Raw genomic sequence first — 16822 nt, 5'->3', positions numbered from 1 at the left:
TTCCTGTTGGAAAAGAAGGCGGATAGGTGTCGCCGTTCCTCTTGCTTGCTTGTTTCAAGAGGTCAATGACTTATAAACCACATCTTGTCCTGCTTCCAATTTAAAATGGTTTATTCTGTTCTTTTCAGAACTGTAGTTTATTTAAATAAGATCTACAGAACACATTTGGCAAACAGATTCAACTAACTCTTCTCTTGACCGAAAAGTTAGATTTGCAGAGTATATGTTTAATGCTTATTCCCATCACTTGCCAACACAACTTAACGCAAACCCAAAATGGCATCTAGAGTGCTGAGAAAATCTCAACTGTGAGTAATAATTTCTTAAAAACAGTCCATCTTAATTTAGTGTTTTTGTACCCTGATGATTCTTCATAGATGTAAGTTGATAAAGTAATGTTTTGACCAAAGTTATCAATGGGATACAATTAATTAAAGGGTTGAACCATTACAATAAATTAATTTCAACTAATTATCTTATAAAGGGGAAACTCATAAACCACTAATTTACAGCACACGTTTCTTTAGGTTATTACGCCTAGACTACTTAAGATGGATTTGTTTCAGGCTGCCTCCCAGTGTCCAAATGTTGTAATTGCAACATTGTAGACAGTCTTGAAAACTGAAGGGTCTCCAGTCGCTGCCACGATCCAAATGTTATTTTGTGTATAAGACGAGAGAGAATTGGTTGTGTGGTTTTCGCTTCCTATAAGCGTAAAAACATACCTTTTGTTCTGAAAGGCGCTATATAAATAGAGATTATTATTATTATTATTATTATTTATTCATGATGGAAATTAAGGCAACTGTCGACTCCGACCCGCCTCTTTGCGCCAGAAGCAAAGTTGCATGACTATTCATAGTAAAGCCATCATAGAAAATATAAAAAGAAAAGTAACCTTGTGCTGGTTTAATGTGCTTGGTTTCACAGTGTAAACATCTAGACTGGACATACTGCGGTTCCAGGTAATATTGACACCCAACCTCTAGTACGAGGTTAGCCGTTGCATTTCCTATACGGCCACTCTGTATGTTTAACTGTTAACAAAGAAGAAGAAAAAGAGGCTACATTTTTTTTTTCCATTTTTTTAAAAGTATATTGTAAAAGTAATTGTAAAGTAGCTTTGGGTAATTTGGGTGCCTTAATATTTTTGTATTAAAAAATGTTCATAAAACTTGTGATGACACATCAACTTAAAACTAGTTGAATGCCTTGTATACCGTGACTTGAGGTGTTTTGTGTGATTTTTATTTTGACTGTAAAAGTTCTCGGGGATGGTGTGAACATGCTACATATCTCGCTGGTTGTGGTGGGAGGGGCGAATTACGGTACAAAAACAAAGTTAAAGTTATGTTATTTACAAAGCCGTCATAACACATATCTTATTTCATTATCTGATTCGTTACCTCGTCAATATCCATCTTTATCCAGACAATGGAAGTCTGGAAACAGAAAAATCTTTAAACCGCTACATACCGGGACATGGCAACTTTCGCGACGTTTAGCGAGTGCTCATGGGAAATGTGGTCTCCCGTCGGGGCTGAACACTACCACTTTATCCCACTGGCGTCGCTCGACTTAAAAATCGCATAGAATCGCTTTAAATTATAATCTGATTAAATAATAATTGTATACTCATTTAATATAAATGTCCACAATATGAACGACACTTTTCTATTCTATTCATTTTTTATGTAAACATAATAAAAAAAAATGACAAGCGTTGCCAGTGGCCCGGAGCCAAGATTCTTAAAATAACTTAACAAAAAGTAAGCCCTTAAGATACACATTTCACAGTTCTGGCATCTGTAGAACCTGTTCTACGTGTTACTTTTGTTCGTGTGTTTTATTATTGGCAGATTGTCTGATGTGAAAGCAATTTTCTAATATTCCGCACGATTCCTATAAACTACTGTCTATATATGAATCATAGGCCTGGAATAAATAGCCTGTGTTAAAAACCTCGGTGTTAATGGTAAGTCTTACTCATCGCGTTAATTCGCACGTGACTTGTACGTCCAGGTCCCGCTTCTCGTTTGGAAAAAAAAAAAAAGGTTAAATAGAAAATGACAGGTTTGAGGTCACGTGGTTAGGCTGCGCCCAAATAGAAGTGTATGACGTCAGCGCGCCAGAGCTCGCAGTCACAGCAGCAGCAGCAGCAGCAGCAGCAGCAGCGGAGGAGACGAAGGAAGTTAAACATGGTCATCTGTAAAGAATAGTAAGTTGAGTAGTTTATATCCAGTCTCTTCTCTGCTTCCGGGGGTTTCTTTGGAACTAAACCAAGCACTCGCTGTGAAGGAAAAGGCGTCTAAATGTTTTTTTGACTGGTGAAAACTTTTCTTTCCGTCCGCGCTCCATACACGAGGAGCGGCGGGTGTTGCTCAAGAGCAGCTCCGGCCTACCGGCGTTGACAGCAGCGCCGGGAGAAGCTGCGTTATGTGGCCGACTTTCTACAACATCTCTCCTTAAAATGGTTCCTTTTTGAGGGCGATATGGTTCACGACCTAACTTTTATCGCCTTATTAACTACGGATATCGAACATAAAAACAAACCTATCCTGTTTGTTCTTAAACATCGGCTTTCTAGAGAGTTTTATCGTTTATTTTTTGCGTTTTGTAGAATTTTTAAATAAGCCTGAAACATAATGTTGTTTACATGAATCCACAGGTTAACGGTGAGCCGATGCTATATCCGCTAGCACAACATCCAGTGACTCAAAGCTAACTGTTAGCACCACCCAGTGTGTCCCAGAGTTCCTGGTTTTAAATCAAATATTTGAGGAAAAAGAAGTAGAAGAGAAAGAATCTACTCTTAAGTAACTCACCATATGTGTGTTTTGGTTTCATTGCTATTAATAGCATGCTAACACGATAGCAGAGTTTCCTAACGGATTCGCAGATTCGACACTTTTGAAAACGAACCTAAATTGTACTGATAACGAAACTGTAACGATTAACTCAATGTCTTTAGATACATTGTTTTACAGTCAACTCAAATAGTTAACTGTTTTACGTTCATATTAAATGGTTACATTAAAAACGATGACTAAGAATCAAAATATGGCTGCCTTGGTGCTTGGTTCTATTTTTATTTTGCTTATTTTGTGTTTAACTTATTTAATTATTTTATTCTGTACTGCCAACAAAAATAATTCCTATGTTGTGTTATAAGATTCTGATTCTTGTTTATAGAGGATTGTAGAAGTTATAGTATTACATGTGTAAGATAACTGTATAGGTAAAATCTAATATGCCCAGTAAATTTGTTTTTTCCTTTATCCTCCCTTAGCGTAATGTACATGAGGTTAATTTGATAATATAGGCTTTAAAGTATAAGTATATTAAGCATATGTACTTGACATCAAATAAAAGTATACTAATTTGATACTATATCATGTTAGGTTGACAGTAATAAACTACTTGAATATACTGTGTTTCATGCATACACTTGTTGAGGTTATACACAAGTCAAAGACAATATTTGTATTTTCTTTTGGAAACTTGGCCTTTTCCCAATAAGCTCGTTGATTTTCAGTTCTTCATGTTCAATTTCCTGTTTGACAGTAAGTGTACAGTTACTCATTTGAAAATTGTTGTAATCTTTCATGGAAATGCATTTTAAAGAATTGTAATTATTAGTCACACAGTCAAAAGTCTCTATACTTTTACTTTTTTATACTGTTCAATGTCCATGACAATAATGTTAACAACAAAAAAAATCAAACCAACATGTGAATGTTACCTGAATATATGGCTGCATCTCTACAATGCCAATGAATCTCCTTTAATAAAAAATAAAAAAAATAAAATAAAGAGCCCCACATATCTTATATAAAAATTGAAAAATATAATTTTAACCATCCTAAGGGTTCTACCCATCAATCTATAAAAAATGTGTCTTAAAATGTAAAATCAGATGTATTGTATAAATGAAGTGCAGGGTTTAAAAATGAATACTTCTAATAACTAATTCACTGCTTTGCATTCATATAGCAGCTCTTCCATTTTGACAATCGATGCCAGGGATTTTAAAGCGACAGAGCGAAGCCCTGTTTGTTTATGGTTCTGAGGAGACTTTTTCTATTCCCCCATGCTCTCCCCATATCTACATCTGGTTATTTGTGACCTGTGCTTATTCCAGAACAATCATTTAGGAACTCTCGGGTTCTTCTAATACAGGCACATTTTTAGTGAAGTGTCAAGAATCACTGGAGCCCCAATATATGCTTGTCATCCATATGATGACACGTCATGGTGAAATGTAGTCCGGAGGTCTGGCCACCTCCATCTGAGATCTCATGTACTGAATGGGTTTGTTTACTGAAGTTCACCATGGTATCGCCTCTTGCTGCTACATGTGTTTTGGTTTGAACATGTTTTTCGGTTTTACTGCTTTTGTTTGTCTTGTCAATACTGCACTGTCAGAACTTTATGAAATTGCTGCTGAGTCGTTTGCTGGGACTGTTCAGAACTTGAGCCAGTCTGAGGTAAACTCATAGGGCTGCTGGGCACAACGTAGTCAATATAGCACCCCTCCTGTAACTGTTGTGGCCATCGTATGACCCTTGTGTCACAGCTTGCCTCTCTTCAAAGTGCGTTTAGTTTTCTGTGATGAATAATAAACCCCTTTAACCAAAAGACAGTCCTCTACTACCTGATGAACTGGATTTTTGCGGTCACAAAAACTGTAGAAAATGGAAAAAATAAGGATGAAGGACTAGGTTTCACTGACTGAAAAGTTGTAAGATTTGTATCCTCATCAAAAGACAAATTGAGGTCACAAGCTGGTTTTGTGTTGGAATCCCCCAATTATTAATTTAATTTGACAACGGTAAATAACCAGAATGTAAAAGCTGAAGCTTATCCTACTTTCTTTCCACGTTGACAAAGTATATTTAAACAACACCTTTAGAACCTCTTGTTTCCTTTTGTCATTTTATTCATTTTTTGTTGACTCCATAAAGAGCCAGCAATTTGTTTATTTTAAAGGTTTTAAGGTTGTTGAAAGTTTAGGTTTCATTGGTTTAATCATTAAATGTGACATAATACACTTCAACTTGAAATGTTGACTGAACATGACTTTGTTTAATCAATATGCTGCTTTGTTTTGCAGCCGTGTGGTTCTGCCCTGCAGTGTAGAAGAAGTAAGTGATCTATGTCTCACCGCAACATAATCATAACACTTAATGTTCTTTGACTTAACTTGGCCACAACTGCAGCTGATGTTTTTTCAGTTAAATGTATTATAACTGCGATAATTCTAGCCACAACAGCAATTTCATTGACTGGTTGAGTGAGTTGTTTCTCAGTAAATAGTAATCAATCAATTTGATGGGAGAATTGTTTAGGCTTTACACTGACTTCTCCTGTAAAACACAATTTTTATAAAGAAACTAAATGGGCAAACATTCCAGGATTGTGTGTGTGTATATATGTATGTATGTATATATATATATATATATATATATATATATGGACAAACCTTCTCATACTATGCATTTTCTGTGTTTTCATGGTTATTTACATAGAATAGTTCTGATGCATTCGGTGAGAATATATTATTTGCCAAGTGTACATTTCTTGATCATTTTTTGTATTATTTTTCCCCTCAGTATCAAGTGGGCCAGTTGTTCTCTGTGGCTGAAGCAAGTAAAAACGAGACGGGAGGAGGCGAGGGAATCGAAGTTTTGAAGAATGAGCCCTATGAGGAAAACGGACAGAAGGGACAGTATACGCATAAAATCTACCACCTTAAAAGGTAGTTTTCTATTATTTTTTTGGGGGGATCAAACCTTAAGTGCAACTTCTAGACTTTCTTATTTGTGCAAGCTTTTCCCTTATTTTTTGGGACACCTGTTTTTCTCTGTGTTATCTTGATCTTTTTAGTATATATTTTTTGAGTATTTTTTATTTAAGCGCTTTGTGACCCTGGTCTAGACAAGCGCTCTATAAATATAAATTACTTGGATTAAGTTTTCAAAAGTTATTAAGGCAACAATATGTAACATATTTTATCATGTATTCTGTAATCATTGGTGTCATTTTGAAAAATTATGACTCATGCATTAGAAATCTATCTCTACAGCAGTGGGTCGGAAACTCTGTTTTTTTCATATAAAATACTGAGAGACTTGATAACATTTTCAGTAAGATTAAACAAAAAAAGATTGACACTAAATAGTCTTTATTTAGTTTTGTAAATGGACATACACACAGAAATTGTTGACAATTATTCCAACAACAAGAGGATCTTGAAACACCATTCTAAAATCTACATTTAGGGTCTTAACAAATCTACTTAATACATTTTATGTTAAGAAATTAACTCTAATGCTCCTAAAGTAATGTGAGGCTTTTATTTTGTAAGTATTTGTAAGAATTTGAAACTTAAATTCTCTATAAACGGACTTACTTTCATTCAAGGGTGTAGTGGCAATAATCTACCAGCTGATGGCGGTAATTAGTTTTTTTTGTGTTTAAGCATGGTTTATTTTTCAACTTCTCTTCTATTAGATGAGTTATTCTATTGAATATTCTCCACTACAGTAAAGTCCCTGCATTTGTCAAGCTGATTGCCCCTGAAGGCTCCTTAGTGTTTCATGAAAAGGCCTGGAATGCCTACCCTTACTGCAAAACCGGTGAGTCCATTCTCTCGTCTCGTTCTTCTGGAGTTGTATAGTTATTCTTCATATGCTTTTTTGTATTCAATGCCCCATTTTCATTCTTATTTTTTTTCCTCCCGTCATGGTCCCACATGATCAGTTGTGACGGTACGTATCAATCGAGGTACATTGTAAAGCATGAGTATTCATGTTTTAAGTAGATTAATATCCTGAATATCTTTTCTACAGAACGACTATATGAATAAAGATTTCGAAATTGAGATTAAGACGTGGCATAAACCAGATCTTGGAACACAAGAAAACGTAAGAAATGATTCAAAGGCTTCATATCTAATCAGAAAATATTTCTGCTATTAGTATTGATTTTTTTTATTCATGTTTCAGGTGCATAAATTAGAATACAGTGAATGGAAAAATGTCCAAGTTGTACCAATTGACATTGCAGACCGATCCGTGGTGAGCTCTGCGGTAAGTAAAACCTGGATTTTTTTTAATTTTTTTTATTAACTTTCAAATAAGCTCAGTTTGGCGGCTTCGTGTGGACAAGCTTGGTTATTACATGCTTCGCCATTTTATTCCTTTTAAGAATTCGTCAACGTCATTAAAGCAAAACTAAACTGCTGTAATCCTGCTTACTAAAACTTGAAATCGTATATTTTAAATTTAAATAAGTTATTAATGTCATTTGATATAACAAAAACAAAAACTTCCATCAGTTGCTCAGGTTTCTCCTGTATTGAGCTGCACTTTTATTTGGAAAGTCATCACTAAACATTACAGTAAATTCCCAAAATGCTGTACAGAAGGAGAAAATAATCTTCTTGCTTTCGAAATAAGAGCAGCACATCAGCACAACATTGCGTCTGCCTTGTATCCCATGAGTGTCACAGTCACACTCTTGGATTTTCATAGATCATACATTTGAATGCAGCCTTTTGGAGTAACTGTTCATTAATATTTTGACTGTGACTCGTACATGTCATTGTCAAAGAGGACAGGTTTATGATGCTGCAAATAAAAAATGATCTCAAATTATGATCAATGACTTTCATAGATGTGTTTTAGAAGTTGTAGACTCCTTACCCAAAGTTATTTCAATTGTGAGACCAAGAAAGAAAAGTGAATCTTTTGTACGGTGTGTAATGATTTTTCACCTGCTTGTCAACCAACAAGGTATTATTACTTCCACAGTACAAGTGACATTTTGCTGATAAAATTAACGGTTTTGGGATTGAAAAATAGCCAGAATTCTTCAGCTCGTCACCCGCCGGAACTCGTACAGGGTTTTACAATTTCTCTAATTTAATTTGACCTAACTGGGCTCTCTGTAATTAACTTACTGAAACGGCAGATAACTACTTAAGATAGTAGTTCTAACAAAAAAGGAAAATGTATCTTTGGAAGTAAACAATATTTTCTTATCTCAATAAAAGCTTCCAGTTATTTGACAGAGTATTTAAAATGTAATGCTTCTTTACACGATGCACAAAAGCCTCTGTATTAATCTTTCAAGATTTTCAAAGTGCACTGAAATAAGTTGCAGAGCTGTTGCAACTGTGCTTGGTTTTTATTTATTTTTGAATCTTAGGAACTTGTCTCTATTACAGAAAGTTTGTACGTTGAAAATGTTGCAAAACATTGTTTTCTTAAAATTCTAAATTAATGATGGTATTTTTGTCCAAAAGATTTTTTTCACTACATTGCCGGCGTTTTCATCACATTGCCTCATCTTATTTTGGTGGGGATATCTTGGCACGGAAGCATCGGTTTCTGTGCAAAGTGTGTGTTTGTTTGTAGTGGGTAGTTAACGAGGCGATGGGTACGGCTTTCTGCAGCGGTGTGTTGTGACTGCGGGCCCCATCAGCTCGCCGCCTCGGGCGTCGCTGCAGGGCCTGGGACGGTACCGCCAGCACCGATGAGTTTGTTAGTGTAATTAAAGCTCACAGTTCTAACCAGCACCACACACACACACACACACGATTGGTTTATCACTCTGTTTTATTCAGGGAGTTACTCCTTTTCCTCTAGCACGGCACATCGATTCACAGACCTCATTAGCGCTGCACAGTGTATTGTTATAGTGATGGAGCTCTCAGCATTAAAACAACCAAATTACTGTGTGTGTGTCTGTGTTTTTGTGGGGTTTTTTGTATGGCTCTCTATGCGATTGGCACCCTCATGGTGGCTGATAGCCCTGAAAAATAGCTTTTAGCTGCAGGCGGATCATGATTTATTTATAATTGCTGGACCCTTGAGTTGTTGATAATTTGAAAGCTATTTCATTTTTGTGTATTTGTATTTCTGTTTCCTGGCTCGCCAGCACTGCGCACCATATTTATAAATGACTATATATCTATTGCCTAATGTATGTAGTCAGTTGTGACTCAGTATTGTTATCAAAATCAATTTGTTTTTAGTTTTGTTTTCATTAACCTCTCACACGCTGAATATTCTTCATGGTCAATTTGGTCAATGTCAAAAAGCTTCAAGAGTCCATGTTGATTTTTTGCGGGTACCATCTGAGGACACTCTAGCATGCATTAGCGGTGCGTTGGTATGCAGGTTGATGAAATGCTGAAAGTTATTTAGCATCTAGCTGAGTGTTGACAGCCGCTGCTAACCGGACGCAGCTGGATAGAGTATCATTTCACAATTTATACACAATACCGATACCTTCACCTTGGTACAGTTGACGATACATTTTTGCAATACTAATTTTATGGGCTCAATTCTAACAAAAATTACATTGCACCTATAACAAAACTTTAATTGATCACTTTTGGTAAATTTCCACTACAAGCGGTTTTCTTACAGCAGAAATAAATAAAATGTATGCATGTGGAATATTTTAATATAAATGCAAATTGTTTCAAGTTTTGGCAAGTTGTAAAAGTGAATTTTTAAGTTTGAAATAAAATTATGTTTTAAAATGTGCAATAAAACATGCCTGTCTCATTCCAAGTTATATTTTAATCTGCATACTATAGCTAAACTGCAAAACACTTAAATTCAAACGTAAACTGGCACCGCCTGGTGGTTAAACTGGGAAAAACTACAGTTGTGATCATGACCCCGTCTGTGGGCGTAACCACAATGTCTCGGTTGACCACGTATTTCTCCTGCATCAAGCAACGTAAATTTTTCAGCCAATCACTGGCAGAAATTTCACGTCTTGATCATGTGATTAACTTCTGGGTTTCAAAACTTGGCACCCTTTCTGCCCAGGTATTTAAAACTCATTGCACCTTTCTTTCTTTCTTTCTTTCTTTCAGGATTACAAGCCTGATGAGGATCCTGCCATTTTTAAATCGATCAAGACGAATAGAGGTCCGCTCGTAGGAGACTGGAAGGTAAAATGCTTGTCACATAATCTTTCTAAATGTATATATTCAACATGAATGACCTGAAGAAAAGTGGTGCTTCATAAAGCAGTGACCTTATTTCATTGTTCACTAGATAGCTCTGCCGTATAATTAATTGTTATGAAAAGGTTTTCTATTGAAACTTTAAATCACTGAACCTAAACATGGTTTATGAAGCTTCACCATCCCATAACTCTCATCTTAGTTATTTTCTCTTTTTTTTATGGAAGTTTAAAAAAAAAACTTTTAAAAAATGGAATAAAATAGTTTTCCATCTCAAGTTATTTAAAATTGTGAATATCATCTTTGAATATTTCTGTAAAAAAAAAAACATTGTACTGTTAAAATGAGTTTCCTTGTTGCAGATGTTGGCAAAATAACTTAAACTCTGAAGAACAATCGTCAATCAGAGGCATGTGATCAAAATGATTTAATAATTTGTAGCTCCATCAGGATGCAGGAAGTTCAAAAAAAAGAAAAAAGTATTAATTTTTGTATGGCTTCTGAAAGCTGCTGTTCATGTACAGCTCTGGTACAAACCATTACAAACAACCTAAAAAGTCAAACCGTAAATAATATTTGTTAAATGTTTTCTGTGGTGTCGACATAAACTTGTTTCTATCCCATTGTGCGTGTATATAGTATTCAGCTGATACTTAAATAGCTTTGATTAAAGACATACAATTTTATATGATGGTCTCTGTACGGCAACCGTCAGACATGGTACATGAACGAAGTCCCTCATTGTCTTATATTTATAATGCAGCCCCTTCATTTGATGATGATGTAAGTTTTTATAACATTTCATCGGCTGCAGATGACCCACATGACACCGGCTTCAAACCCCTGGTCTACATGGTAGTTTGAAAAGACGCTTTACATCATTTATGTTTATGAAAATGCAAAACAAATTTGCACATTCACAATTGACTTTTGTTCATGCTTTTCTGAGCAGAAAAACAAACGAGTTATGTTTAAGTAAAAATTTGAATGAATTAGAATAACTTTGCACATGACGTGTGTAAGACAAACCTCTGTTACTGACCTCGGAATTTGAGTACAAATTTGTCTTTTATCGGTCATTGTTTTCAGTGCTGAAGACAATTTAAACTGGGGTAGTAGTAAATTGTCAAAGTGGAATCTTAAAAAGAAGCCATTATCCGTATTTCTGTAGCTCATAAAATCCGCGGCATCACAAACGGGTCAGAGCTGAGGGAGTTGGTGTGTGGCAGGGAAGCTTTCCCAGTGAGAAACTTTCTTCTCCTTGAAGAATAATCACAGAACAAAGGCAGCAAAAGGGCTTTTAAAAGTATGAATAAAGAAACACAACTTATTTTGTGTTTTTAATTAGATGGCTTTCCCCGTCCACTGTGGACATTTTCTGAAAGGTGTTTAAAAGGGAAAGTAGTTACGCGACAACAGAGACGCAATTTCTGCTGCTTCTCTGAGCAATAAAACACTTGTCTATCTCTGCATGCACACATGCTTGCTTATCGCTACACTTTGTATTTCTGAAAACTTCTGCCGCTTTGAGTGGGGCACAGAGAGGGGGAGAAGAAATGTCACCGTAAGTGTTTTGATGTAGAATCCGTTTCATGTGAAGTTCTCCTTTTAGCGATGACAACTTTTCTAAACCCACTGCAAATTTAGAAATGTTTCTCATTCCCCTTCCCCTGCATGATCACGGCATCAAACGGCAGCGGGATGAGGGGTGATTGAGGCGGGTCTGTGGCATTTTCTCCCAGAATGCCGAGCCAGAAAGCGGTGATTAATTAAACAGGTGTTCTCGGAGGGAGAGCGCGAGTGTTCCGGGGCGAGCAGGTCCTAGGTGTTAATAATGTAACTGGCTTTGCACCGCAGTGCCTTTATCGCTTCACAGGCACCTTTTTATCTGCCTTCCGTGGCCACAAAGGCATGCCTGTCGGGAATGGTGTCGCTGTCAGGGTGGAGGCAGAGAAATGGTCCCTTCATCTGGAGTTTATCCACTTTGCTCTTCTTCCACCCCCTGCCTGCTTTTCTTCTCGTCTTCAGACGGAGGCAGAGTGCAGGCAGAGGATGGATTTAAAAAGTCTGTTGTAGATTAGAGCACTTTTATCTCTGCACAGCACATCTTCATATTGATAATTATTTTATAAAACTCCATGCTCTGAGCATTACGTATTGATGTTTGAGGTTTTTTTTGGCTTCATATTGACCGAATTTGGGGGAAAAAGTATAGTATAGAAACTGCCTTGTGCTATTTTTCTGCCAAAAATCTCAAAGGTACATTTTTGCTAGTTATCTATTATTTGATTTTCTCTAAACTTCTATATACTCTGCTGTTTTGTTTTTTCTCTGAATAGAAAGAGCTTGCAAATCACCCAGACCGCCCAAGAATGTGTGCCTACAAACTGGTCACTGTAAAGTTCAAGTGGTGGGGCCTCCAGAACAAAGTGGAGAGCTTCATCCATGAGGTGAGAAAGCCGTTTATTCAGTACGACCCAAACTACTTGGACTAGTGCTGGGTTCATGAAACGGCGTCTTCATTTTGGAAGGATTGATAACAATGCTAGGATTTGTTGCATTAGTAAATCAGAACCAAGTACTATAAAGCAGTGGGTGCCATCTAGTGGCCTTTCAAAATGAAGACACTGTATCTCGAGACCTCATCAACCCATCACTAGTTTCAACATCAATAACCTAACAGTACATGAACCCTGTAAACAAGCTCTCCACATGACAATCCATTAATCCATCTTCTAGCAAGAGAAGAGGATCTTCACCAACTTCCACCGTCAGCTTTTCTGTTGGATTGACAAGTGGGTGGAGCTAAACATGGATGACATCCGGCGGATGGAGGATGAAACTCAGAATCAACTGAACAAGGCAAGTAGTTGACGATAAATATGACTGTATTTTTCTTTTGAAAACCACTAATGCAATGAAAAAAGTTGCCAAAGAAGATCATATTTGCAAAAATGACCAGTTTTCTAATGTTTAGTGTTCATGTAATATCTTTTGACTTCTGCACTCAAATACTGTGTCCAATAGATATTTTGTTAATGCCAAAATGTAGACGGTAGACCTCGGTACCTGCTTCATCATCAGACGGGTTCACACACGCACACACTCGTCATTGTTGGTCATCATCTCAGGTGTTTAACAGACGTATAATTGGAGCTTAGGTCACTTATGAAGTCATAGACCACCTTGAACAGTCTTAAAGAATGACATCAATAAAATAATTCGATAATGGATTAAGCTAGCAGCACTTTACTAACACGCTAAAGTCTACACTGCAAATTATTATTATTATATCATTATTGTTAATGATGAGATACTTTAACCTAAAAGGCAAGAACAGGATTTACATTGTCGTCTGATTTAATTGTTTTAGTCACAAAATTCAGCCTCAGAAACTAAACAAGAAGTTTTTTTTCTTTATCAAAGCATTCCTGGTGTCATTTTTGTTCACCTTTGATGACAATGTGGATGTTTTTCTTGTGGATTTGTGCATCTAGATGCGTGTTAAAGGATGCGTGCGAGGTACAAAAGCTGCTGCTGAGTAGCCAGGTAGACTCTTGTCTCAGATCCTCACGGTTCACAGTTGGGTTCCTGTTGGTGCATTTTTCTTTCATTTTTTGGGTGTTTTAGGCACTTGTTGTATACGGGTCTTGACTGTTTATAACTTGGGTACTTGTCACGGTCATCACAAATAATCTGACACCTGTAAATGATGGTCACTGTTAATATATGGAGGCCAGTGGAAGCTACTTTCAAAGTATTGCTTTTTAACAACCCAAGTTCTTTTTCTATACAGTTTTTAGTGTTTATCAATTTCTAATGTTTCCCCACATGTTGGCAGTTGGAAGCCGGCCGCAATGTTCCAGGCAGATGTAAATCACAGGCCTCGATTTCTGTCAATCACATTATCTTGTAGAGTCTAGCCTTTCAGTTGCTTTTGGAAGAACCCCAAATAATTGTCCCGGAGCTTTTGGCCGTACATGGAGAAAACGGGGTGGAATCCAAGCTGGACCGGTCAAAACGGGCCCGGCTCATACATTCCTGGCGCTCCACCAGCAAGTGCTGCATTTTGTGCTTCACCCCGGCATGTGTTTTCCATTTTCTCTGGGAGTAAGCAAACATTGGGTGCCATCATAGGAGTGGGGAGAGAAGGCTGGTATCCAGATGCACCCACGAGTTCAGTGGAAAATGCCACTCCTACTAAACCTCTGGACTTCAGGCCGCTTGATAAAATTAATAGTTGCTAAATGTGTTGAGCAGGGGCGAAGAAAGTCCATAGTAAATGGCCTATTTTCAGTCGAGATTTGTTAAGAATGAAGACGCCTCTTGGAAGGTAAAAGGCCAAAAGACCAGGTGTCTTCAAAATGGCTGCCCTCTTCCTCATTAGCATACAAATGAAATCCTGCCGCCGCGGAGGATCCTGAGCTGTGATTGAGGGCTGGAGCAGGGAAAGCTTCCAGCTATTTCATCAGATCCGTCCACTCCGCTGTTTAGACCCCCCCGTCCGTTGGAGGCGTTCCATTAGCATGTTCATTTATCAGATTCAACTCTTAATTGACTTTGCGCTGCCATCAGCGTTTTACAGCGAGAATCTGAAAGCGATTCTTTCTTTTGTACCAGGAGGGCAATTACTGCCCGTGTAGGAACGATTAGCTGCTTTTTCTTTTTTTTTTTTTTTAGTCTAAGTGAAAGATTTAATGAGTTGTTTTTGTTTTGTTTTGCTACAGCTCCGCGGCGAAGGCCACATCCGAGGAACCACTGCTGCCGACAACTAGACCCAGTCAGGATTTTTAACCGAGCAGAGACAGCGCTGAAGGAGAGCGTTCTCCGTCAGCAGCGCCTCTTTTTTTAAACCCATCAGATGCAGGCTGCGGGGGGGCGGAGGGGTGCCGGCCGCAGACTCTCCTCCCCACCGTAGACCTTCCACCCGCTGAGGAATTGATTCTAGAACACGATCCTAGCTGTTAAGACTCTTAATTTTGATTTCCTGCGCCGGGAACTATCAGCACACCCTCGACCCGCTTCACCTTCTTGGACAAGAGGAAATCTTCGAGTCATGTATCGGACCAAACCCTTTAAACGGTTACTTTAATGTGTGTAATTTTTCCTAAAAAGATGATTTTCAGGATGCTGCTTCCCCCTTTTTTTTATTAGACCTTTCTTGTCTGCTTTTTTTTTTTTTCTCTCCCCCTGGTATGGCGCAATGCATTCCCCAGCATGTGTTCGTCGTGTTCCTTCCTGCCACAGGAGTCCATTAAGAGATTACTGAGACTGTTGACGCCTCAGCCCCTCCAGAATCCTTCGCTCATCAGCTCACCTCAGCAAGAAGCGCCGCATCCCATTAACACTGACAATCACGCTCGGCTCCCGCTCTCGCTTCTCCTCGTGCACATTTTAGCGCACGTATGACACATGTAAACCGCACGCACACCCCCGACACGGGATATACATCTTCGCAGGTGCAAATGCCTTTGCGGTGAGCGACATCCTAAACGCCCGGGCCGGGCAGATCCATGCAGGCATGATCCGCCTGATGATGCGACTCTGGAAGTGTTTACAGTTTAGTTCACATGTCGCTCGCACCCCTTTCCCCCTGTGGCAGAGCAACACACACCGCAGATGGTGCTACACCCCGCCTCACCCAGTCCAACTCGCCTTTTCCAAAGACCCTCCTCGTGTCCGTCACCCTAAGCGAGACTCTCGCCAGTATTCACCCGTGGACTCCCGGGCCTACTAGTACACGCCGCCTTCACCTCCGCCGTCAGCTTTAAGCTCCAGCTACCTCTTCTGTTCCCTCCCCGGCCCTTATAGCGATGTGTCTGAGCAAGTGCAATTCCTTCAGCGAGCGAAAACAAGCCTGCGCGTTGTTTTTTTTTTATTTCTGGGATTACCTACCAGCACTCACCAGCTATGGAGAACCTCCATCCCTCTTCTCGCCTTCTCTCGTACGCCATCACCGTCTCCTGAAGCTCGATCAGACGGTTGTTTGTTCGCGGCTGTCCAAAGAGTGTCGCCGAAACATGTTTACAACGCACTAGCAATATATACGAGGGGGAATCGTCTGAGGCGACCAAAAATAGTCTCAGGTGAACTTTGTGACACGAGGATCATTTTTGTGTTTGTTGCTCATTAGTTGCCTCAAACAATTGATTTACCGTCGCGGTTAAAAAAAATTAGGTTTCGTTTTTTCCACCGCGATCGTCGGCTCGTGCCATTTTTATCGCGTTCAAAGGATGGAACGCATCCGTGCGTCTCAACGCGTGAAGCGATTGATTTTCATTACAATCGAGGTTTCTATCTTTTTTCTATCCGATCCTGCTGCTTGCTTGGATGTCTAAAGATTGACCTAAATTCACGGTTAAGAATCTGTCACGACGACGAGACGCTCACAAAGCAACTGTACTGTCTGTAATTTATGAACTCCGTTTTCACTTTGCTCGCTTTCTCGTTTTTTTTAATTATTTCTGATCAGACGAACTTCAGGGGACCTGATACTGAATGTATAATGATAACTTGTGCCTTCTCTGTCTTGTAGAACCTTTGTGTGCCATTAAGTCAGCAAATTGTATCTTAATATCAAATAAATTTGAAAGTATCCACCTTGAGATTGACTTTGTCTTTACTGGCTGAGATATCGATACAAAATACTCTTGAGGATCAAATGACCCTCAGAGCAGTAGATGAGGAAGTATGTTCACACAGATTATGGACTTTAAAATTGCCAAAAGGAGCTAAAAAAACATTTTAAGTTTGGTTGACATTTTCCAACTAAAATTGGACATGTTTGAATTTTTACGTCTGTATTTTTCACTTTGCCTTGACCTTATCAGTAAC

The 16822-nt window shown here is 38.4% G+C and overlaps 1 protein-coding gene and 1 long non-coding RNA gene across 2 annotated transcripts; one reads left to right on the top strand and one right to left on the bottom strand.

Annotated features, from left to right (window-relative positions):
- Positions 1–2150: 2150 nt before the first annotated feature.
- LOC148088216 (phosphatidylinositol transfer protein beta isoform-like) lies at positions 2151–16593 on the top strand. The gene is made up of 11 exons (XM_087794964.1): positions 2151–2218; positions 5114–5144; positions 5613–5758; positions 6547–6638; positions 6763–6770; positions 6852–6926; positions 7008–7091; positions 9896–9973; positions 12328–12438; positions 12728–12850; positions 14716–16593. Exons 1-11 carry the CDS (start codon positions 2199–2201, stop codon positions 14761–14763), a joined length of 816 nt encoding a protein of 271 aa, XP_087651090.1. The 5' UTR covers positions 2151–2198; the 3' UTR covers positions 14764–16593.
- LOC148088217 (uncharacterized) lies at positions 6465–6928 on the bottom strand. The gene is made up of 2 exons (XR_015711819.1): positions 6855–6928; positions 6465–6649 (listed from the first exon to the last, which is right to left on the bottom strand). It is a non-coding gene; the product is annotated as an uncharacterized LOC148088217 (long non-coding RNA).
- Positions 16594–16822: the final 229 nt, after the last annotated feature.

The sequence above is a fragment of the Callionymus lyra genome, chromosome 1, assembly GCF_982586985.1.
Source record: "Callionymus lyra chromosome 1, fCalLyr1.hap1.1, whole genome shotgun sequence".
NCBI lineage: Eukaryota > Metazoa > Chordata > Actinopteri > Syngnathiformes > Callionymidae > Callionymus > Callionymus lyra.
This window is presented reverse-complemented; position numbering and strand designations above follow the sequence as displayed.